Source organism: Nerophis ophidion, linkage group LG18 (genome assembly GCF_033978795.1).
Source record: "Nerophis ophidion isolate RoL-2023_Sa linkage group LG18, RoL_Noph_v1.0, whole genome shotgun sequence".
Lineage (NCBI taxonomy): Eukaryota > Metazoa > Chordata > Actinopteri > Syngnathiformes > Syngnathidae > Nerophis > Nerophis ophidion.
Window position 1 is genome coordinate 32,568,526 of NC_084628.1, and position 24,560 is coordinate 32,593,085.

Below are 24,560 nucleotides of genomic sequence, written 5' to 3' on the forward strand. Positions count from 1 at the left end.
TGTGTTTATTATGCCCAGTGCATTTAGTATAGTTACGACCATATCTAGGAATTGATACGACAGGAATTTTCCGATTGTTTGATTGTTGCTTTGATAAACTGCACGCATCATGGTTAGCCACCTCAGTAACGGGGATTTTCCGATTGTTTGTTTGTTGCTTTGATAAACTGCACACATCATGGTTAGCCACCTCAGTAACGGGGATTTTCCGATTGTTTGTTTGTTGCTTTGATAAACTGCACGCATCATAGTTAGCCACCTCAGTAAAACACATGTCCAACTCTGAAACACTCAAAGCAGAAAAAACTTGTTCTAATTTAACAGACTCCTTACCCAGACCAGTAGTCTCGCATTTTCCATCTAAATCCGTCTTCGGGATGGAGGAAAGTGGTGTTCTGTGGGGATTAGCCTTCTGCTTTGTTTTTAGCCCCGCTCGGCATCCGCGTTTCCGATCACACCGCTGGCGTCTGCTCCGTAGACGGCCCCCGCTGCTACTAGACTCCGCTGCTTCACAGGCCGCTGGATGTAGCCGCCGATGAATTCCCATGCTAGTTAGCAAGTCTAGCACGCAAGTGTCTATCAGTCCAAAACGGCCCGATTCGTCCACATCCAGAAGTGTCTGGCGGTCGTACGTGATCACGGAGTGACCACGATGTGAGCCAGCCATAAAGTTTGTTATATATATATATATATATATATATATATATATATATATATATATATATATATATATATATATATATATACATATATATATATGTACATATGTATATATATATATATATATATATATATACATATGTATATATTCAAAACAAGTTTTATATATACAAATATGTGGATATATATGTGTGTATACATACATATATATATATATATATACATCCATCCATCCATCATCTTCCGCTTATCCGAGGTCGGGTTGCGGGGGCAGCAGCCTAAGCAGGGAAGCCCAGACTTCCCTATCTCCAGCCACTTCGTCTAGCTCTTCCCGGGGGATCCCGAGGTGTTCCCAGGCCAGCCGGGAGACATAGTCTTCCCAACGTGTCCTGGGTCTTGCCTGTGGCCTCCTACCAGCTGGACGTGCCCTAAACACATCCCTAGGGAGGCGTTCGGGTGGCATCCTGACCAGATGCCCGAACCACCTCATCTGGCTCCTCTCGATGTGAAGGAGCAGCGGCTTTACTTTGAGCTCCTCCCGGATGGCAGAGCTTCTCACCCTATCTCTAAGGGAGAGCCCCGCCACCCGGCGGAGGAAACTCATTTCGGCCGCTTGTACCCGTGATCTTATCCTTTCGGTCATGACCCAAAGCTCATGACCATAGGTGAGGATGGGAACGTAGATCGACCGGTAAATTGAGAGCTTTGCCTTCCGGCTCAGCTCCTTCTTCACCACAACGGATCGATACAACGTCCGCATTACTGAAGACGCCGCACCGATCCGCCTGTCGATCTCACGATCCACTCTTCCCCCACTCGTGAACAAGACTCCTAGGTACTTGAACTCCTCCACTTGGGGCAGGGTCTCCTCCCCAACCCGGAGATGGCACTCCACCCTTTTCCGGGCGAGAACCATGGACTCGGACTTGGAGGTGCTGATTCTCATTCCGGTCGCTTCACACTCGGCTGCGAACCGATCCAGTGAGAGCTGAAGATCCCGGCCAGATGAAGCCATCAGGACTACATCATCTGCAAAAAGCAGAGACCTAATCCCGTGGCCACCAAACCGGATCCCCTCAACGCCTTGGCTGCGCCTAGAAATTCTGTCCGTAAAAGTTATGAACAGAATCGGTGACAAAGGACAGCCTTGGCGGAGTCCAACCCTCACTGGAAACGTGTCCGACTTACTGCCAGCAATGCGGACCAAGCTCTGACACTGATCATACAGGGAGCGGACTGCCACAATAAGACAGTCCGGTACCCCATACTCTCTAAGCACTCCCCACAGGACTTCCCGAGGGACACGGTCGAATGCGTTCTCCAAGTCCACAAAGCACATGTAGACTGGTTGGGCAAACTCCCATGCACCCTCAAGGACCCTGCCGAGAGTATAGAGTTGGTCCACAGTTCCACGACCAGGACGAAAACCACACTGTTCCTCCTGAATCCGAGGTTCGACTATCCGGCGAAGCCTCCTCTCCAGTACACCTGAATAAACCTTACCGGGAAGGCTGAGGAGTGTGATCCCACGATAGTTGGAACACACCCTCCGGTCCCCCTTCTTAAAGAGAGGAACCACCACCCCGGTCTGCCAATCCAGAGGTACCGCCCCCGATGTCCACGCGATGCTGCAGAGTCTTGTCAACCAAGACAGCCCCACAGCATCCAGAGCCTTAAGGAACTCCAGGCGGGTCTCATACACCCCCGGGGCCTTGCCGCCGAGGAGCTTTTTAACTACCTCAGCGACCTCAGCCCCAGAAATAGGAGAGTCCACCACAGATTCCCCAGGCACCGTTTCCTCAAAGGAAGACGTGTTGGTGGGATTGAGGAGGTCTTCGAAGTATTCCCTCCACCGATCCACAACATCCGCAGTCGAAGTCAGCAGAACACCATCCGCACCATACACTGTGTTGATAGTGCACTGCTTCCCCTTCCTGAGGCGGCGTATGGTGGTCCAGATTCGCTTCGAAGCCGTCCGGAAGTCGTTTTCCATGGTTTCCCCGAACTCTTCCCATGTCCGAGTTTTTGCCTCCGCGACCGCTAAAGCTGCACACCGCTTGGCCCGTCGGTACCCGTCCACTGCCTCCGGAGTCCTATGAGCCAAAAGAACCCGATAGGACTCCTTCTTCAGCTTGACGGCATCCCTCACTGCTGGTGTCCACCAACGGGTTCTGGGATTACCGCCACGACAGGCACCAACAACCTTGCGGCCACAGCTCCAATCAGCCGCCTCGACAATAGAGGTTCGGAACATGGTCCACTCGGACTCAATGTCCCGCACCTCCCTCGTGACATGTTCAAAGTTCTCCCGGAAGTGTGAATTGAAACACTCTCTGACAGGAGACTCTGCCAGACGTTCCCAGCAGACTCTCACAATGCGTTTGGGTCTGCCAGGTCTGTCCGGCATCCTCCCCCACCATCGCAGCCAACTCACCACCAGGTGGTGATCGGTAGAAAGCTCCGCCCCTCTCTTCACCCGAGTGTCCAAAACATAAGGCCGCAAATCCGATGACACAACTACAAAGTCGATCATGGAACTGAGGCCTAGGGTATCCTGGTGCCAAGTGCACATATGGACACCCTTATGTTTGAACATGGTGTTTGTTATGGACAATCCGTGACGAGCACAAAAGTCCAATAACAAAACACCACTCGGGTTTAGATCCGGGCGGCCATTCTTCCCAATCACGCCTCTCCAGGTTTCACTGTCGTTGGCAACATGAGCGTTGAAGTCCCCCAGTAGGACAAGGGAATCACCCGGGGGAGCACTTTCCAGTACTCCCTCGAGTGTACCCAAAAAGGGTGGGTATTCTGAACTGCTGTTTGGTGCGTAAGCACAAACAACAGTCAGGACCCGTCCCGCCACCCGAAGGCGAAGGGAAGCTACCCTCTCGTCCACTGGGTTGAACGCAAACGTGCAGGCTTTGAGCCGGGGAGCAACGAGAATTGCCACCCCAGCCCGTCGCCTCTCACTGCCGGCAACGCCAGAGTGGAAGAGGGTCCAGTCCCTCTCGAGAGAACTGGTTCCAGAGCCCTTGCTGTGCGTCGAGGTGAGTCCGACTATATCCAGCCGGAACTTCTCTACCTCGCGGACTAGCTCAGGCTCCTTCCCCCCCAGTGAGGTGACGTTCCACGTCCCAAGAGCTAGCTTCTGTAGCCGAGGATCGGACCGCCAAGTGCCCTGCCTTCGGCTGCCGCCCAGCTCACAATGCACCCGACCTCTATGACCCCTCCTATGGGTGGTGAGCCCATTGGAGGGATATATATATACGTCGCACCAGCCAAAAATGCATAATAAAGAAGGAAAAAAACATATATACGTCGCACTGGAGTATAAATCGCATTTTGGGGGAAATTTATTTGATAAAATCCCACACCAAGAATAGACATTTGAAAGGCAATTTAAAATAAATGACGCATAAATAACCAACTGAGAACGTGCCTGGTATGTTAACATAACATATTATGGTAAGTCATTCAAATAACTATAACATATAGAACATGCTGTACGTTTACCAAACAATCTGTCACTCCTAATTGAAAAAATCCGATGAAATATTCTTCCTCGATGTCGCTTCTAAACAACTCTGCCAACTCCAAAGGTATGCGCCGCTTCCTTTTGTCGTTTTCTGCTGCATATTTCACTACGTCCAGCTTGTAATCTGCAGTACATGATTTCCTTTTCAGTGCCATTTTTTGTTCAGCCCTTCTCAGTTTTTATAAGTTACCCCCAACGATGAAATGATCCATTTAAATAGCTAAGGCAGTAGCATATAGCATATAGCAGTTAGCATTCCATGACCCGCAATGCACTTCTGCAATGACCCTCCCCCGCCAAATTCTTATTTATTGACGTGTATGTGACGATTGCTGACGTGTGTGACGATTGCTGGCATTTTCTACGTCTCTTCAGCGAATTAGATAAATTATATTATTTGATTTTGTGTAATCTGCAGTACCTGATTTCCCTTTTGGTGCCATTTTTTGTTCAGCCCTTCTCAGTTTTTATAAGTTACCGCCAACGATGAAACGATCAATTTTAATAGCTACAGCAGTAGCATATAGCTTATAGAAGTTAGCATTCCATGACCCACAATGCACTTCTGCCATGACCCTACCCCTCCAAATTCTTATTGGTTGACGTGTATGTGACGATTGCTGAAGTGTGTGTGACGATTGCTGACATTTTCTTCGTCTCTTCCGCAAATGAAATAAATAATATTATTTGATATTTTACAGTAATGTGTTAATAATTACACTTTTAGGTCGCTCCGGAGCATATGCCAAACTATGAAAAAAACTGCGACTTATAGTTCGAAAAATACGGTATATATGTACGTATATATTAAAATGTTTTAGTCTTTTGCAACTAAAATAATAAAATAATTATCATTTAAAAATGTATGTATATAAATACATACACACATACATACAGACATAATATGCATACATATACGTATACATATATGTTTATATTCAAAACAAGTTTTAATATATATATCTATATATATACATATAGAATATAAACATTTTGATATTATATTGTATTATTTTATTTTATCTTACTTTTTTTTTTTAATGTTTAATCAAATTGCTGCTCTGTTTCCTTGGACTAATTTTCTAGTCCAGTTGCAGCTGCTGACACTGTTCCTGCGTGTGTATTAAAAAAAAAAAAAAGTCTCCCAAACCCAACGGCTTACAACTGTGAATTGGTTCTTATCGTCACATAAGAGAGCCATTCAAAAGACTCGATCCGTTCGCAAACGCCACATCTCTGGCAGAAGATCTTTGTTGTCAAGTGGAAGCAAGAAATTCCACTTTTTCTAAATTTTTTCAGGTGTCCCAATACTTTTATCTAGTGATGCCTCAGCGAGTGTACGGCACGAGCACTAGCTGTATCGACACCGCACTGATACCGTGTTGCTGTTTCATAACTGTCATCAGCCATCTACTAGATTAGAGAAGATTCAATTCTGGATTCAAACCGATTCGTGCAGTATTTTATTTGGAATACGTATTTTTCAAAACAGGTCAGAGGTTAGAAAAGTCGCAAGGACGAATATGAATTATTTTGCTTTTGACCCCGCTCAGACGTGCAGCCAGACTGAGCTGGAGAACTGGATCACGGCCGTGCACTCGGCGTGCGCCACCGCATTGGCCCGCTTGCACCACCGTGAGGACCCGGTGCGCCTGCTGGGGGCCGAGACCAAGAAGCTGGAGCAGAAGATCGACATGGACGAGAAGATGAAGAAGATGGGCGACATGCAGCTGTCGGCCGTTACCGATGCCAAGAAGAGGAAGACCATCCTGGATCAGGTGCGGCCATTTTGAGGAGCTATGTTGAACCACTTTGTTATTTGTTGGACCCGGCAACGGATTATTTTCCACTGTACATTAAAACAAATGAAAGATCATGGGACATTAGGTACACCGACAATGTTTATAGAAAACTAAGTTTTGGGGTAACAAGCTAACTTTAAATTTATAATCCCGGGCTTTATGGTTTAAAATTAATCTTTTGGAAAAATATTACACTTTTTTCTATTAAACCACTTATGGTAGCATAAGATAGCGACTCTGGTGATGTTATACTTTTTGTTAAACATTTTTTTTATAAAAAAAGGCAGTAGATTAAGATCTTCAAACGGTAAAAAAAACTAAAATGTATTTATTTATTACCAAAATACAGCTTGGTTAAAAGATGGTAGTTTGTATGAAAGTACTTTTGGAGCACTTTCAACAATACCGTGGTAATATAATAGCACTGGTTTGCTGTCATAGTCTGAACATTCTTCAGTGTGAGCGCTAGGAATTTTCATAATGGGGTCCCAGGGACCCCATCAAGTCATAAAAATGGAGTCACACAGTAAAATGTTGGGGTCCCACTTTTTTGTAAGCGTTTTGAAAACAAATGATAATGTATGCATTATCCTGTTATATCTCACATTCTATATTGTGTTTCGGTAAAGGGTTGTCATAAATGTTGCTTAATTCATTAAAAAAAAAAATTATACAAAAGAAAACAAATTTGTATGCATATGTAAATGTAATCAGTTATAAACATTCATTCACTTTCTTCTTTCCTTAATGGATCTAAACTTTACCGCTGCCGCTACTTTTTTCTATATTTGTATTTAATAAGTTGTAGGTTTTTTCATTTCAGTATAAAAGTGTAAAAAGTATTTTGCTTAGGTCATGAAGTGATGATAATCGTGTGCCAGGGCATACATACATTATTTATTTAAATCTCTATAGTGTCTACATCAAAGGTGTCCACAGTGCTGCCCGGGGGCCATTTGCGGACCGCAGCTCAATTTTTATTGGCTCACGACAAATTCTATAGACAAACTAAACAGGTCCCAAATTAGAACAAAAAACTATGAAAAATTCAATTGGACCAAATCACCCAAAAATGGGACCTGAAAACCAAAATGGCCGACAACCTGAGCGTCTTACTGTATAAGGTCTTTGATGAAAAAGTGTACAAACTTCTTGTGAGACATGATATGTTTTTGAGTGTACTAAAGCCCTCAAAAGCGTTTCAGTTGACGCAACAATAGCAATATTAGTAAATCCAAGCTTACTTCAGAGCACAGTTAACATAAATACAAATACAATCGTTATTAAAATAATCATGAATGATTTTATTGCTTTTTTATCTATAAGACAAAGCTAAGATTTAGAAGTGTTTTTCAAATGTTAGCATGTGGTCACCTACATTGTTTTAATTTTAATATTTTTTATTTACAAAATGTAGAAAAGTGGCCCTCGCAACCTTCAATTTTTCTCTATGTGGCCCTCGCTGGAAAATGTTTGCACACCTCTGGTCTACATCAACTTCACATCTATCCCTCAATTCTAAGTTTTTTTTATTATTTGTTTAATGTTTTTTTGTTTGTTTTCTGCCCTTTTTTGTTAAAAAAAAACTTTTTTTTTTATGACAAACACACAAAATATGCAAAATCTTCCTCAGAAAATATTTTTCAAAGTGGAATATTTGATGTGAAGTAATCTGAGCCTTGGATAGGTCAATCATTCATAAAAACCTTGATTTTGATTCAATATTATGTTTTGAGCAATGACAGTTTTAAAGGAAAAAACAGTTTTGTCTTATTAGGCAAAATTGCAACTTTTTCTAAATTACATTTCACCTGTGAGCTTTTTTATTCGACTCGTGTTATGTTTTTGTTTATTTTAATAGTATTTTTAGACTGTGTTGTGGGCCTTTAAAACATTAGCTGCGGGCTTCGAATGGCCTCTGGGCCACACTTTTGACCCCCCTGCTACTGTATAGTTAATAAAAATTTAGATCTGATAAGTCTATGGAAAAAAAGCAGAGCATTTATCTTAACGCACAGTTAGCATCTCTGCTTCAGTAAACAATGACGGTGATGATGTCAGCGATGCGAGTGACACTTGACAACTTGTCAGCCACTTCTCCACGATACTTTTGAACACTCCTCGCACATTAACACTTCAAAAAGCACATATTTGTTGACCTACAAAGTATGTTTTTGGTTTGGAGGAGTCTGGTCGGGTGCTGGTTAGCTTGGAGCTAACAGCTAGCCTGTTTCCATCCTCGAACGATGTCGAGCCAGCGGGCGATAAAAGAGACATTTCCATGGACTCACAAAGACTAAAACAAGTAATTTACTGGAGACATGGCACAGGATGAAGGTGAAAGGGTTGACTTTTCACTCATTTTAGTGTTTACCATCAAGTCTTTCTTTTGACATCACTTCGTGGTAAAGTTGTCCCAGTGCAAACTGAGACAGTATTTGTCAGTGATAAAACTTTCAGCGAATCAAAATTTACGACTGTAACCGAGGGTTTATATAAGTCGCCTATACTGTATCATACTATAAAATAACAAACACAGAGGCTCTAGTTTTACACGAGGACCACTTTATTTAGTTTGTTTTCAAAACTCCGCTCAAACATGACATCTTTTCCTTTCCTTTCACCTTCAAAATAAGAGCTCAAGGCATATACTGTATAACAGGAACTTAACAGGAACTTACATCACAAAGAGGCAAAACCATAAAAATAGGTTATATACCTCCCCTCCTACAAAAAGAAACGTCCTCGTTTCAACACAATAACAGGATAAGTGCCAAAAACAACACAAACAGGCAAAACCATGAAAAAACAAAAAACAAACATATTAACCTGTCCCCCCAAATATACAAAGCACACACAACAACAACAAAAAAATATGTATGCATGTTTCCCTCACACCACGTGGCACAGTCCCAATCACGCATGCCACACTATTTCCACGTACACCATAAAATTCTGATACACCATAGCATCCAGACATACTATACACTTATGAAACATGTGCCATTACAGTAAGAAACATGTTAAGTGACCTTGACAATCTCTAACTGAAAGTCCAACTGTAGCATTCCCCCGTTTGTGCTGTTTAATTTTCCTTCTATTTCTAAACAGCTAACCAAGAGTGAAAAAGTCCTTGAAACAACCTAGTTGTCTGACATTCCTCCTAGAACGAGAAACAGTTTGTAGTGGCTCCCTAGTGCCTGTAATCTGAACAGTCCCTGTGTCACCAGAGATCAACGGCTCGTCAGCCCCAGCACCCCTCTCTAGTGACCCCTTGTCCAGCAACGAGGGAGCCTGACTAGGAGAAGCAGGTGGGCCATTTGAAAAACCAGCAACCATCGGTAGCGTGTATGGTTTTAGTCTATCATAATGGACGACCTGCCCCCGTCCATCAAACTTCAAAGGGTTGCCAATATGATAGGTAAGTCCAGGTTCCCCCTGAGAGTCCAACACAGACAGGACCCTATAGGGCCCCTTCCAGTTCAAGTTTCCTCCTGTCCTCTGTCGGATTACTTAGCCATACCAGATCTCCTACTGCATACGGCCGGTGACGCATGGTTCCATCATGGTACAGGTTTTGCTTCTCGTGAGCATTGGCGCCACCGTGCCTGGCACCAGCGAGAGCGGTCTCCAGCCTCTCTGCTAAGGAGGCCACAAAGTCAGCATGGGAAAGAGGCAAGTCCGAGCGCACCAGGTGAAAAGGCACCAACACATCCACTGGAACACGGGCCTCCCGTCCGTGAAGTAGATAGCACGGACTGTAGTTGGTGCAGGCATGCACAGATGTGTTATAGGCGAAAGCCACCTGTTTCAGATAATCATCCCACTCACCACCGCAGGCGAGCAACGATTTGGCCAGTTGGTCGACCAGAGTTCAGTTAAAGCGTTCAACCATTCCGTCTGATTTGGGATTATAATAATAATTCCCAGGAGCTGACACAGTTTCTGAACAATCTCAGCTTCAAACTGCCGCCCTTGATTACTATGAATCGTTTCAGGAACACCATGCACCATCACATAGTCATCGAACAAACACTGCACTACTGACTGCTGTTTGGTCAAAGAGTGCATAGAGATTCACAAACTTGGTAAAGTAGTCTTCCACTACTAACACATATCTATTTCCCTTTGAAGTCACTGGCAGTTCAAGAATGTCCGTTGCCACTCTCTGGAGTGGCCGAGTTGCATGAACGCTCCCCATCAGTGCCCGATGCTTAGGCACCGGGGCCTTGCGTGTTTGACATGGGATGCACTGTTCACACCACAGCTGAATATCTTTGAACATGAACGGCCAGTAGAAAGTTTACCTTGCACGTTCCCACACTCGTTCCACGGAGAAATGTGCCGATCCAGAGCCCCCATGAAGATGCTGCAGCACATCAGAGATAAGCAAGGAGGGCATGACAACCTGACACAGAGCATCTCCGGTGAGTGGAGAGTTCACTGTCCTGCAGAGTAGTCCATTAACAACAGAGAGGCGGGGATATTCAGTCCATAATTTTCGAAGCCACCGGGAACTACCTCTCATCTGCCCCTTAGATGGCCGAGAGCCACTTCTCTCCATCCAGTCCAACACCTGATTGATATCTGGGTTGGCCCGTTGTAGCCCCCTCAGTTCCGTTCCATCATGTGAAAGTGCATATTTGAACGACAAGTCCTGTTCTACTCCACATGCTGCACCCCAGTATGGAGGTCAAAGGTCGGGAGTTTTTGTGGGGGTGTTTGTAGCAGTTGAGTGACTGGTTGGTGAACGCTGGGCTCTATATCTGAGCCTATGACATTCACTTGTGTAGTTTTCTCACCTGTGTTTTCCACACTAGGTTCAGGGTCTTAAGGACACCGTGAGAGTGCATCAGCATTAGTATGCCGTTTGCCGTCCTTGTGCTGCATACTCCAGTTGTAAGGGTCCAGTTCCAGTATCCATCTTGCTCTGCGTCCCATGGGATCCTTGTCAATGGACATACCACACAGGCCCAACAGCGGCTTGTGATCAGTTATGATGGTAAAGGCAGCTGATCCTATGTAGTGTCCGAATTGTCGTGTAGCCCACACTACGGCCCACAGCTCTCTGTTGAATGTAGACCAGCGCTTTTCTGGGGAACTGAGTGCTTGGCTAGCGTATGACACCACTCGCTCCAGTCCGTCCTTGTCCTGAGCCAACACCGCCCCCACTGCTTCCAAGGAGGCATCTGTGTACACCTTAAAATCTCACACCGGCCAGCGATGGTCAGGGCCTCCTCCAACTCCGTCGCTCCCTGCTCATGACATTTAGCTCTCAGGCTTTTTTATTAGCGACCAAAAGTTGCAAACTTTATCGTCGATGTTCTCTACTAAATCCTTTCAGCAAAAATATGGCAATATCGCGAAATGATCAAGTATGACACATAGAATGGACCTGCTATCCCCGTTTGAATAAGAAAATCTCATTTCAGTAGGCCTTTAGCCGATTTGTGTTCGGGCTGAATCTTTTCATACTGGAACGGTTCCAATCAGATGAAAATTTTGGGCTGTGGAACGCATCAAAGTTTTGCAGCAGAATAATAATAATAATAATATAAACAATAATAACAATAATAAAAATAAATATATATTTTTGTTTTAGAATCCTAAAAATTTAAATGATAATAAAAACAATGACAATAATGATGATAATGATAAAAATATTAATAGTAATAATAATTAAATAAATAGATAGGTTTTTGTTGTAGTATCATATAATGATAATAAGAATAACAACAATAATAACAGTAATAAAAATAATAATAATAATAATTAGATGATTTTTGGTGTACAATCTTATTGTGTGAATGTTTAGACATTCACGTAATAATAATAATAATAATAATAGTAATAGTATTAATCATAAAAAGATGATTTATTGGTGTAGAATCTTTGTTGTGTGAATGTTAGGACATTCACAACTTAATAATAAAAATTATAAATAAAACATTTTTGGTGTGGAATCTTATATGTGTGAATTCACATTTAATTTAATGAATATGTAATATTTACATATTTTAATCATTATAATCGGGTTCTGCACTTTGCCTTAAGTGAACCCCTGTGCACTGACCTGCATGTGTCCTCCTGCAGATCTTCCTGTGGGAGCAGAACCTGGAACAGTTCCACATGGACCTGTTCCGCTGCCGCTGCTACCTGGCCAGCCTGCGGGGCGGTGAGCTTCCCAACCCCAAACGCCTCCTGGCCTTCGCCTCGCGCCCCACCAAGCTGGCCATGGGGCGGCTGGGCATCTTCTCCGTGTCTTCCTTCCACGCGCTGGTGAGTCACAGAACTACTGTCTTTGTAAGGAACAAACAACATTCTTTTCAGAATTATTACTTGGCATGTTTACTTCAAATATTCACTGTAGACTGTGTACTATAAACCGCTACTTTCTTCCTACGCTTTGAACCCTGCGGCTGATAAAACGGTGCGGGTAATTTAGGCCAATTTATTGCAAATAGTTAAAAAAAAAAGCCACGTTTTTGGACAATGAATGCATACAATGCTGTTTAAAGCTTTGAGACGGAAGTACAAGTGCCGTTCCTTCTTGTAGTTGTCCATAGCGTTTCATCACTCCAAGTTTGTAAGTTTTACTGTGAGGACTGGTGGGCATTGTGATGCCGGGTTCGATTCCCTCGAGGATGCGTTGACGTGAACACAACAAAGGTAGGATCTTAAAATATTTATTTAACAAAAAGGGAGCTCTGAACAGAAATACTGGAGCTAATAAAAAGGCAAACCAAAAACGCTAGTATGAAAACTAGGAAGTAAAAATAGACAAACTTAAATAGCACGTTGGCACAAAAGAGAAAACAAATCATCAGTATGTAAACTGGACAAAACAAGTGGCTTAGCGTGAGAAGCTAGCGAGAATAGAAATACTTGCGAGAAAGCAAATGATCAAAATCCAGACGTACAGTGGCGTGAAAGCAAACTATGAACCCAGACCGAATGAACAGAGAAGACTGGCTTAAATAGGTGGGTGATAATTAGTAGCAGGTGTGCGGGGCAAGACTAGCAGGTGGACTGATGAGTGACCATGGTGACAAAGCAAACAGGAAATAAGGAGTCGGAGAAATATACAAAATGGAAAAATAAATAGTGTAGATCTGAGCAGCAGATCGCAACAGTATTCCCCCCCCAACAAAAGACAGATACCAGATGTCTCAAAAAAAAAACTAAGAAAAAACAAAAATAAATAGTGTAGATCTGAGCAGCAGATCGCAACAGTATTCCCCCCCCAACAAAAGACAGATACCAGATGTCTCCAAAAAAAACTAAGAAAAAACAAAACTTGAACCCCCTCCCCAAAACAGAAAGTCCACAAACGAAGGGAGGGCGGAGGGAGGCCACGGTGGAGGGTCGCCAAGTCGTGTGTCCCCGAATCCACCGGGACAAATCATGTGGCAGTGGCGGACGGAAACGCCGGTGCCGCAAAAGTCTTGGCGGGCGACCTCGAAAAGGCCACATTGGTGGCCGCAGAGAAGGTGGGCGTGCGTGGCGCCAAAAGTTAAGCAGCCTTAGGGTTTTTAGGGAAAGTCTTGAGGGCTGCTGCTGTTTGCACCATTGGCGTCCAGTTACTGACCTTTGAGAAGGCAGACTGCAGGCCCCAGATTGCTGCTTACGCAGCAGGCCAACTCGAGGACGCTGAGACATCGTCGAGGAAGCTGGAGGCGGAGTCATCGTCGGCGCGGAAACAGGTGCGGGTGCTGCAGACGAAGAAGGCGGTGTCGTAAAGGCAGGCGTAGTCGTCGTCGTCGTGGAGGCAGGTGCAGTCGTCGCCGTCGTGGAGGCAGGTGCAGTCGTCGTCGGTGGCGCTGGTGTAGGCTCCAGCCCCGTCGTCGGTGCTGGTGTGGGCTCCAGCCCCGTCGTCGGTGCTGGTGTGGGCTCCAGCTCTGAAGCTGGTGCTGGAGTGGACCCCAGCAATAGGAATGGTGTTGGAGTGGACACCAGTAATAGGACTGGTGCTGGAGTGGGCTCCAGCCTAGGAGCAGGTGCTGGTGTGAGAACCAGGTGAAAGTCTGAAACCGGTGTGAGAACCAGTTCTGGGTCGGAGGCTGGTGTGAGAACCAGGCTAGAGTCCATTTCTGGTGTGAGAACCAGGCTAGAGTCCATCTCTGGTGCGAGAACCAGGCTAGGGACAGAACTACATGGACTAGGACAGCGACTAAGACATGGACGGAACACAGGTGGTGGAGGACGCGCTGGAGTTTGTGGCTTAGCAGGTTGCAACTGTGCTACCTCCGTAGCACAGCTGCCAACCTGAGCCCCCTTTTCAAACAGCGGATGCCAGACGTATTCCTTATCATGTGAAGAGGTATCTAAGGGTGGGTGGAGGGAGGTTAGGAGGAGGGCAGATTCTTCCCTACTAGAATTACTAGAAGAACCCTTAGAAAAAGGAGAAAAACCCATAGATTTGGGCTGGGCTTGAGGACTTAGTGACTGAGATGAACAAGAAGGTGAAAATTGAGAACTAGACTTGTATCTGGAAAAAACGTCCTTATGGAGATCCTTCTTATCAATATTGTCCAGAAAATTAAAGTCAATATAATTAGAAAAAGGCTGAGAATTATAGTCCAAAAAATTCTTTTTGATGACGTCACCGGAAGGAGTTACCGACATGACATCACCGCTGCCGTCTGTGAAAGAGACATGGCGGTCGAAAGAAAGAGTGGACATGTAACTAAAGGGATTACCAGGCTTGTTAGGAGTATCCTGGACGGGTTGAAGTTTGCTGTGTTCGCTGAAAGAGAGTTGTGGAGTAGAAGTGTCACTGCAGTGGGCAGCGCGAGCCGCTTCGGAAGGCACATCACCGTAATGACGGATCTCTGCCTCCCGTGCTCGGAGCTTTTTCCACGTGCCTATATCAAAGGCTTTCTCTTTCCAGCTGTCAATCGCGAAGGAATCTCTTGCTGGGTTCATACTGTGAGGACTGGTGGGCATTGTGATGCCGGGTTCGATTCCCTCGAGGATGCGTTGACGTGAACACAACAAAGGTAGGATCTTAAAATATTTATTTAACAAAAAGGGAGCTCTGAACAGAAATACTGGAGCTAATAAAAAGGCAAACCAAAAACGCTAGTATGAAAACTAGGAAGTAAAAATAGACAAACTTAAATAGCACGTTGGCACAAAAGAGAAAACAAATCATCAGTATGTAAACTGGACAAAACAAGTGGCTTAGCATGAGAAGCTAGCAAGAATAGAAATACTTGCGAGAAAGCAAATGATCAAAATCCAGACGTACAGTGGCGTGAAAGCAAACTATGAACCCAGACCGAATGAACAGAGAAGACTGGCTTAAATAGGTGGGTGATAATTAGTAGCAGGTGTGTGGGGCGAGACTAGCAGGTGGACTGATGAGTGACCATGGTGACAAAGCAAACAGGAAATAAGGAGTCGGAGAAATATACAAAATGGAAAAATAAATAGTGTAGATCTGAGCTGCAGATCGCAACATTTACAATACAATTAAAAGAACTCTGACTTACTAAACCGTCCCATGGTGACGTCTGTTGGAGTAGGAAAAAGACTACCTCCTATTCAGCGACTCCTCTTCCAAGCGCGCACACACTTTTTTCCACTCTTTTCTCTCCTCTTGCCGATGTAATCTACTGCACATGCATTTTACTTTTTGAAATGTTTTTATTGTAGTAACATGGTTGGTTAAAATGACAGATTTTTGTGATTCCTGAACAATTGTGAGGACAGCTCAGCTTGTCATTGTTGTTTTAGATTGTTACCAAATAGAAATATGATCTGTCACCCTCTTGTTATTTTTATTTATTATACAGTACTGGACAGCACTTTATTTTGTCTTCAATGTGTACAAAGCAATTATTCAGTTTTACATGGAGAACTTTGCTTCACCATACAAACTTTTCCATTTACAAACCACTAATGAACCAATTGACTTCATGACTGGATTATCAAAGTATGGATCATTTTGACAATACCAGTACATTTAGGTTTATTATTAAATTCCAAAAACATTTTGTGTCAGAGCTGAATGCAACAATACACTCACAGTTTCGCTTTGGGAAAAACGCTCTTATTTTGTTGGGGGGAGAAGTTGATGGCCGCACCTAGAGACGTTTGCACGTCTTTGCATCGCCCTCTGGCCGCCAGCGTGTGTCGGCAGGCAGGTGACACAAGCAGAGTGGGAGGACTTCATATATTTATATTTACAATATTTATATTCATCCAACATATTTATATTTACAATATTTGTATTCATCTCATATATTTATACTACTTGTATGGATTATTTATTCATCACTCTAAGCAACGTTTGTAAGTTTTACAATATAACTAAAACAATTCTCATTTACCAAACCTTCCAATGTGTGATGTCTCTATTAGTGTTTTCATGTATATTTGTACGTGTTATCCTAATGTAATCGAGCTAACATGCTAACACGTTTATGAGTGTCTGTGTTAGTGTTATTAACTTACAATAACATTATTTTTGTATTGTTTCACTTTCACAAATTCCTCAGTAAATTCTCCAACACGTCACCGTGGAGTCTGTTTAGCTGATTGGAGAGCTAGCTCGCGCAGCTTGTGGGTCCATGACCATGACTTCTGTTCTGTTCGATCAGCCGTTTTTCTGCCGTGTTACAGACACCGTTTAGAAAGAAAAAAGGTGAATATTTCTGTGTAAATAACTCATTTCACAACATATGTATCTGTGAATTCTAATCTGGTGCGACTAATATATGGAACATATTTATTTCTTCTAAAATTTAGTGGGTGTGGCTTGTATACCGGTGCGGTCTAAAGTCAGTGGAAATATGCTAAATAGAAAAATTTGTGATCTATTGTGCTAAAAGTATGTTAAAACAATGACAGCAAACCAAGTGCCCGTTATTATATTACCACGGTATTGTTGAAAGTGCTGAAAAAGAAATGTTATACACACTTCCATCTTTTAACCAAGTTGTATTTGGTAAAAAAGAAATAGTCCGGTGCGGCTAATATATCCATCCATTTTGTACCACTTATTCCCCTTTGGGGTCGCGGGGGGCGCTGGTGCCTATCTCAGCTACATTTGTAGCTTCTGAAATGTGAGTGTGGCTCATAACCGCGCGGCTCAATAGTCTTTAAAATACTGTATTTATCTATAATTATAGAAAGAAACTTTCTTAAATATTTTATGTTCCAACACATTTACCCCCGCACGTTAAGAACATTTGTCAAGTTGAGAGCGCTCTATAGGGCTCATTTTTGTTGGTAAATGGGAGAATCACACTTCAACATCTCTAACATGCAAATGCTGCCTCATTGCTAGAATGAAAATCTGTTTTTTAAACATATTTGTAGTTATTTTTTCTAGGCAATCCCCTAACAGTAAGTCTTTCTCTGGTTGTGCATTATTAATCGTAAAAAAATGCTAGCAAGAGGAAGGCAGATGCTGGAGCATTGCAACACCAGCAGGGTGGGCTATAAACAGTTTTTCACATTTTCCTCCAGTAGTCCTTTTAAAATCTTTCCATCCTGCCATTAGCGTCTTGTCTGACTGTCAGTTTGTGTGTGTCAGGTGGCGGCGCGCACGGAGATGGGCGTGAGGCGGCGAGCGCACGCTATGTCCCGCTCCAGCAGCAAGCGCAAGAGCCGCTTCTCCTCGCTGTGGGGTTTGGACACCACGTCCAAAAAGAAGACCAAAGCGCACCCCAGCATCAACCAGGTGTGTGCGAGAACACCTGACGGTGGTCCTGCGTGTGCTAACGTCGTCCGCCGTTTGTTTCGGCAGGTGTTTGCCGACGGAGAGGAGCTGGTGAGGACCCTCGCAGACGGATCATTTGCTGACTTGGCAAAGGAGCTCCAGGTAAAGACGCTCGTTGTCTCGTCCAAAACGCTAACAAGGCAAGTTTTGTTTGTGAGTTTGTCCTCACTCACTGATAACTAACCTCAAGTCCAACTCTGAAGTGCAGACTTCAAACTGCACATAGTCCTCAAAATGGTGAACATTGATCAAGTAAAAGCAGATTTATTATCAATTATGTTTAGTTTTTTCCCTCATTCGGAAGTGCTTTTGGTCGCTTTGAAAGCGAAAGTAAACAGGCAATAAAACGGGACACATTTAACCTATGAACTGACGTTTGGTTGCAAGCTGTGCCAACAGTGCCATCAAGTGGCCAAACCATGGACAAAAAAAAAAGTGGCCAAACTATCTGAAGACACACAGCATAGCATGCCTTTGGAAAGAGATTGTTGTGGAATGTGAAATACTGGGTTTTTTGTAATGACACAGTTGTTGTCTATCTGGTTTGTACTTTAAAATTTAACATTATTTGTTGTTTATATAGTACATTGTAACAAAATGTATTCTTTACATAGTAAATTGTAACATTGTTTAATGTTTACATAGTACATTGTAACACTATTAGTGGTGTACATAGTACGTTGTAACATTATTTATTGTTTACAAAGTAAAGTGTAACATTATTAGTGGTGTACATAGTACATTGTAACATTATTTATTGTTTATATACTACAATGTAACATTAGTTGTGTAAATAGTACATTGTAACATTATTTATCGTTTATATACTTCAATGTAACATTAGTTGTGTAAATAGTACATTGTAACAATATTTGTTGTGTACATAGTACATTGTAACAATAAGTATCGTTTATATAGTGCAATGTAACATTGTAAGTGGTGTACATAGTACATTGTAACAATAAGTATTGTTTATATAGTACAATGTAACATTGTAAGTGGTGTACATAGTACATTGTAACAATATTTATTCTTACATAGTAAATTGTAACGTTATTTGTTGTGTACATAGTACATTGTAACAATATGTAGTTTATATAGTACATTGTAACAATATTTATTGTTTACATAGTACACTGTAACAATAGTTATTGTTTACATAGTACATTTGAACAATATTTATTGTTTGTTTAGTACATTGTAACAACATGTATTTTTTATATAGTACATTGTAACAATATATATTGTTTAGGTAGTACAATGCAACAATATTTATTGTTTATATCAGTGGTTCTCAACCTTTTTTTAGTGACGTACCCCCTGTGAACATTTTTTTAATTCAAGTACCCCCAAATCAGAGCAAAGCGTTTTTGGTTGAAAAAGAGATAAAGAAGTAATATACAGAGCTATGTCATCTTATTCTGATTTATTAAAGTGTATAACAGTGCAAAATATTGGTCATTTGTAGTGGTCTTTCTTGAACTATTTGAAAAAAATATAACTAAAAACTTGTTGAAAAATAAGCAAGAGATTCAGTTATAAATAAATATTTCTACACATAGAAGTAATCATCAACACAAAGTGCCTTCTTTGGGGATTGTAATAGAGATCCATCTGGATTCATTAACTTAATTCTAAAAAAAATTTCACAAAAAAAGAAATCTTAAACATCAATATTTATGGAACATGTCCACAAAAATATCTAGCTGTCAACTCTGAATATTGCATTGTTGTATTTGTTTTTCACAGTTTATGAACTTACATTCATATTTTGTTGAAGTATTATTCAATAAATATATTTATAAAGAATTTTTGAATTGCTGCTATTTTTTAGAATATTTTTTCAAAATCTCACGTACCCCTTGGCATACCTTTAAGTACCCCCAGATGTACGCGTATCCCCATTTAAGAACCACTGGTTTGTATAGTACATTGTAACAATATTTATTGGCCCCCCAAGCGGTAGAAAATGAATAAATGGATAGTACATTGTTACAATATTTTTTGTGTATATAGTACATGGTAGCAATATTTATTGTTTATTGGGGACGGTGTGGCGAAGTTGAGAGAGTGGCCGTGCCAGCAATCAGGGTTGCTGGTTCAATCCCCTCCTTCTACCATCCTAGTCACGTCCGTTGTGTCCTTGAGCAAGACACTTCACCCTTGTTCTTTATGGGCCCTGGTTAGCGCCTTGCATGGTAGCTCCCGCCATCAGCGTGTGAATGTGTGTGTGAATGGGTGAATGTGGAAATACTGTCAAAGCGCTTTGGGCTTCTTAAAAAGGGGTAGAAAAGTGCTATACAAGTGCAACCATTTACCATTTTGTAAAGTACATTGTAAAAATATGTATTGTTTACATAGTAAATTGTAACATTTGTTGTGTACATAGTACATTGTAACAAAATGTATTGTTTATATAGTACAATGTAACATTATTTGTTGTGTACATAGTACATTGTAACAATATTTATTGTTTATATAGTACATTGTAACAATATTTATTGTTTGCATAGTAAATCGTAACATTATTTGTTGTGTATATAGTACATTGTAACATTATTAGTTGTCTGCATAGTACATTGTAACAATATATATTGTTGCATAGTAAATTGTAACATTATTTATTGTGTACATAGTACAATGTAACAATATTTATTGTTTTATAGCGTTGCGTTTGGACCAGTTTTTCCTCCCAGGGAATTTAATTGACTGGTCACCCCCCAGAGTTTGTTAGATGACACATAAGCTGGTTTTAAATGAATCCCGGACAGAGTAGCTTATTTTGATATTTCATTACCAAAGCTTTGGGAGACCAAATCTATGCACGACACATTCAAAATCGCATCGCCCTAGTTGATCTGACCATACTACGGAAGTTTCGCCTCTTACCCCCTCTCATTCGCCCCCCCTTTTTCTCCTCTCCCCCTCCTCCTAAGCCTGGGACATTTGAGATAAGAAGAGTGTTAGGACTTCTCGCTACATTCCAACCTTCAAGGTCTACGCATGGCCAATACTTAACTGTTCTAAAAAATGACAAGGATTTAAAAAAGATATCTATCTCTGTCAATCCCCCTTCAGATCTTCTACTAAAGATCTCTTAACACAATTACAATACTTCTAAAGCACCTGCCCCACATTAAAGTTTTAGCAATCTCACACTACAATAAAAGCCTAGTTACATGGGAGATGAATAGAGGGAGTCCAAGTCAAAGTCGTCATGGTCAGCGAGGGAAACTAGCAATTCTCGAAAGTCATCACTTTGCTTGACCCCCTTCAGGGACATAGCAAACCCAGAAACAGGGTGGGGTTGACCCTTCTATGGCTCTAACAATGATGCGGGTGCATAGAGACCGAGCACAAGGCGCGACAGCATTGGTCACCAAACATTGCACACACACCTTCTTCCTGAGCTAGGATGCGGTCAAGGGCTATGCGGTTCTGGGTGGCCATGAGCGAGGTCGGGGCAAGTTGTTCAGCAAGTCCCTCAACAGAGTCACGAGTCAGGTTGGTCAGTCTCAACAGATTATAAAAAACATAGTTAATCCGTTCTACATTTTTAGTAGCAGTCACAGGGAAAATAGCACCAATGATAGGAAGGTTCTCAAAACATGCACAGGATTCACACCACAATTTATGTGGTGTGAATCACATAAATTGTGATTGTACACAACAAAAAAGAGTGGCCGTGCGCAACCCGAGGGTCCCTGGTTCAAATCCCACCTGGCACCAACCTCGTCACGTCCGTTGTGTCCTGAGCAAGACACTTCACCCTTGCTCCTGATGGGTGCTGGTTGGCGCCTTGCATGGCAGCTCCCTCCATCAGTGTGTGAATGTGTGTGTGAATGGGTAAATGTGGAAGTTGTGTCAAAGCGCTTTGAGTACCTTGAAGGTAGAAAAGCGCTATACAAGTACAACACATTTATGTTGTCCGGAAACCTATCTGGTGTCCCTATTGCATTAAAGTAAACGCCATCAGGGTTCCTCATCAAATCAAAGGAGCCCGTTACACTCCTCCTAGATAGAACATGGCGGCGTCGGCGTTAAGTTAAAGAGGCCGCTGAACCAGGAGTTCCAAGGGATGTTAATTTTGTACCCACTAGGGTGAAGTGGGGTCACCAGTCTAACCATAACACAAAGCCCAACGGCTGACGTCGGGATTCTAATGTACAATATGTGCTTCCCACAATATCAGAACAAGTCAGCCCGTGCCCAAGGGCCTATTTTTGAGCCCTCTATCAGTGTGGTGCACCAGAAAGGGTCAATGTCACCCAACTTGTTGGGTGACATTGACCCTTTGTGGCCCTAATTCATCTTTTGGGCCACAAGGGAAGAACTTGGGTGGAATTGTCAACAGGAGGGTACACACTTGCCAACAAGTCGCAACCTGGAGGCGTGGGTTCAGAAAACAAGGAGATAAGGCAGTTTGAGCCATTTGTGTCAGTCAACTTAAAAGGGGCGGGGTAAGTGTGGGGAAAGGGACGTCCAGCGGAACAAGCAACACAATCACCCATGTTTTGGCTATTGGCCATGCTAGTCATCTACCTGAGCCACATGTTGCCTGCACCTGCTCCTAGGGTCAAAGCTACCAGGTATTCAGTGGTGATGTCATTAGTATACACAGATGTGAGAGCCTTTGAAACGTAACGGAGGTGGAGTGACACTTTAGGTGCTACAGAGGGGGCAGAGGTAGTTAACGCCCTCTCAAGGACATTAATTTTGATAATCCCTTTAGAGTCTGTACCAGTCTGGTTAACCCCCAACACAACATAAGAGAGACTGGGCTAATCGGGCATGCCACCAACGTTGGCAATTGTAAGGGCGATGGGGTTCTCGGAACGATCAAAATTCCTCTGGAAGATCATCCTTTCCGAATAGTTTTGATGTAATAATAGGGGCCAGTGGAACTCCAATGCTATGTGTAGTGGGTTACCTGCTTCCACCAGGGGCACCACCCCCTAGAGTATGTATTCTGCTTCCGACACCAATAGCTCAGGTTTGAGACGTAACAAAGATAGAGGTTACTACCACGTAATAGTTATTATGTCCCTTGCAATCAATCACACTGCACAGGCCAAAAAAGTAAGTCTTGCTGTCCCCTTGATCTAGTCTATTTCAAGTCAGCCCTATGTTCTAAGACACTTGTCAGTCACTGTCGTCGGGAAGGAAGGACTGAGGCACAAGGACATTAGAACAAGCCTAAGTACCAGTCTGTCAGGGAATACTGCTGGGTGGAACATCCTGCCATGTGTATCAAAATCAGAGTAATTTAGGTAACAAAACGGGGATCAACATCAAACTTTTCACTTATTGTAGCGACACCAATAGTTATGCTGAAAACAAGTAGGAGAAGTTGTATAACATCTAGTACATAGGTTGGTCTCAAGTAAGGATATATCATAGCTTTGGATATATGATACAGCAGTTGAGTAGGTCTGGTAGATCTACACGACGGTGTGTTGAATGTCAGGTCTCTGAATAACAAATCATTTTTAGTCAATGATTTTATTACCACTTCTAAACTTGACTTTGTGTTTTTAACTGAAAAATGTAAAACAATGTAAATTGTCAGAGTCGGATGATTGTCGATTTTGTTGAGAGTCTGAATCCACCCTCAACTTCTCCCCCTTCTTTTTCTGAAAAAGGGACTGTGTTCATAGTACTATCACTTTTCAATAAAACAGTCCGTCTTTCAGAAACAGAAGGGAGAGGGGTTGAGGGTGGATTCAGATTCATACCTTCAAGTACCCCCAGGGGTACGCGTACCCCCATTTGAGAACCACAGGTTTATATAGTACATTGTAACAATATTTATTGGCCCCCGCGACCTCGAAAGGGACAAGCAGTAGAAAATGGATGGATGGATAGTACATTGTAACAATATTTTTTGTGTCAATAGTACATTGTAGCAATATTTATTGTTTATTGGGGACGGCATGGCGAAGTTGGGAGAGTGGCCGTGCCAGCAATCTGAGGGTTGCTGGTTCAATCCCCACCTTCTACCATCCTAGTCACGTCCGTAGTGTCCTTGAGCAAAACACTTCACCCTTGCTCCTGATGGGTCCTGGTTAGCGCCTTGCATGGCAGCTCCCGCCATTAGTGTGCGAATGTGTGTGTGAATGGGTGAATGTGGAAATACTGTCAAAACGCTTTGGGCTCCTTAAAAAGGGGTAGAAAAGTGCTATACAAGTACAACCATTTACCATTTTATATAGTACATCGTAACAATATTTATTGTTTACATAATAAATTGTAACATTTGTTGTGTACATAGTACATTGTAACGAAATGTATTGTTAATATAGTACAATGTAACATTATTTGTTGTGTACATAGTACACTGTAACAATATTTATTGTTTATACAGTACATTGTAACAATATGTATTGTTTATATAGTACATTGTAACAATATTTATTGTTTAATAGTACATTGTAACAACAGTTATTTTTTACATAGTAAATTGTAACATTATTTGTTGTGTACATAGTACATTGTAACATTATTAGTTGTGTGCATAGTGTACTATGCACACAACTAATAATGTTACAATGACGATATTAACGATATTTATTACTGCATAGTAAATTGTAACATTATTTATTGTGTACATAGTACATTTTAACAATACTTATTGTTTATATAGTATATTGTAACAAAATGTATTGTTTATATAGTACAATGTAACATTATTAGTGGTGTACATAGTACATTGTAACAATATTTATTGTTTATATATATATATTATATATATTATTTGATGTGAACATAGTACAGTGTAACAATATTTATTGTGTACATAGTACATTGTAACATTAATTATTGTTTATATAGT

General features: G+C 42.1%; 1 protein-coding gene across 5 annotated transcripts in view; it reads left to right on the forward strand.

The window, feature by feature from the left end:
* Nucleotides 1-24,560, forward strand: part of LOC133537129 (rho guanine nucleotide exchange factor TIAM1-like) — a 165,045-nt gene that overhangs the window by 70,853 nt on the left and 69,632 nt on the right. For all 5 annotated transcript variants that reach the window (XM_061878012.1, XM_061878014.1, XM_061878009.1 and 2 more), the window contains 4 exons: nt 5,752-5,976; nt 12,094-12,279; nt 17,543-17,689; nt 17,756-17,830. In XM_061878012.1, the coding sequence (XP_061733996.1) occupies nt 5,752-5,976; nt 12,094-12,279; nt 17,543-17,689; nt 17,756-17,830 (633 nt within the window). The remainder of the gene's footprint in view (nt 1-5,751; nt 5,977-12,093; nt 12,280-17,542; nt 17,690-17,755; nt 17,831-24,560) is intronic.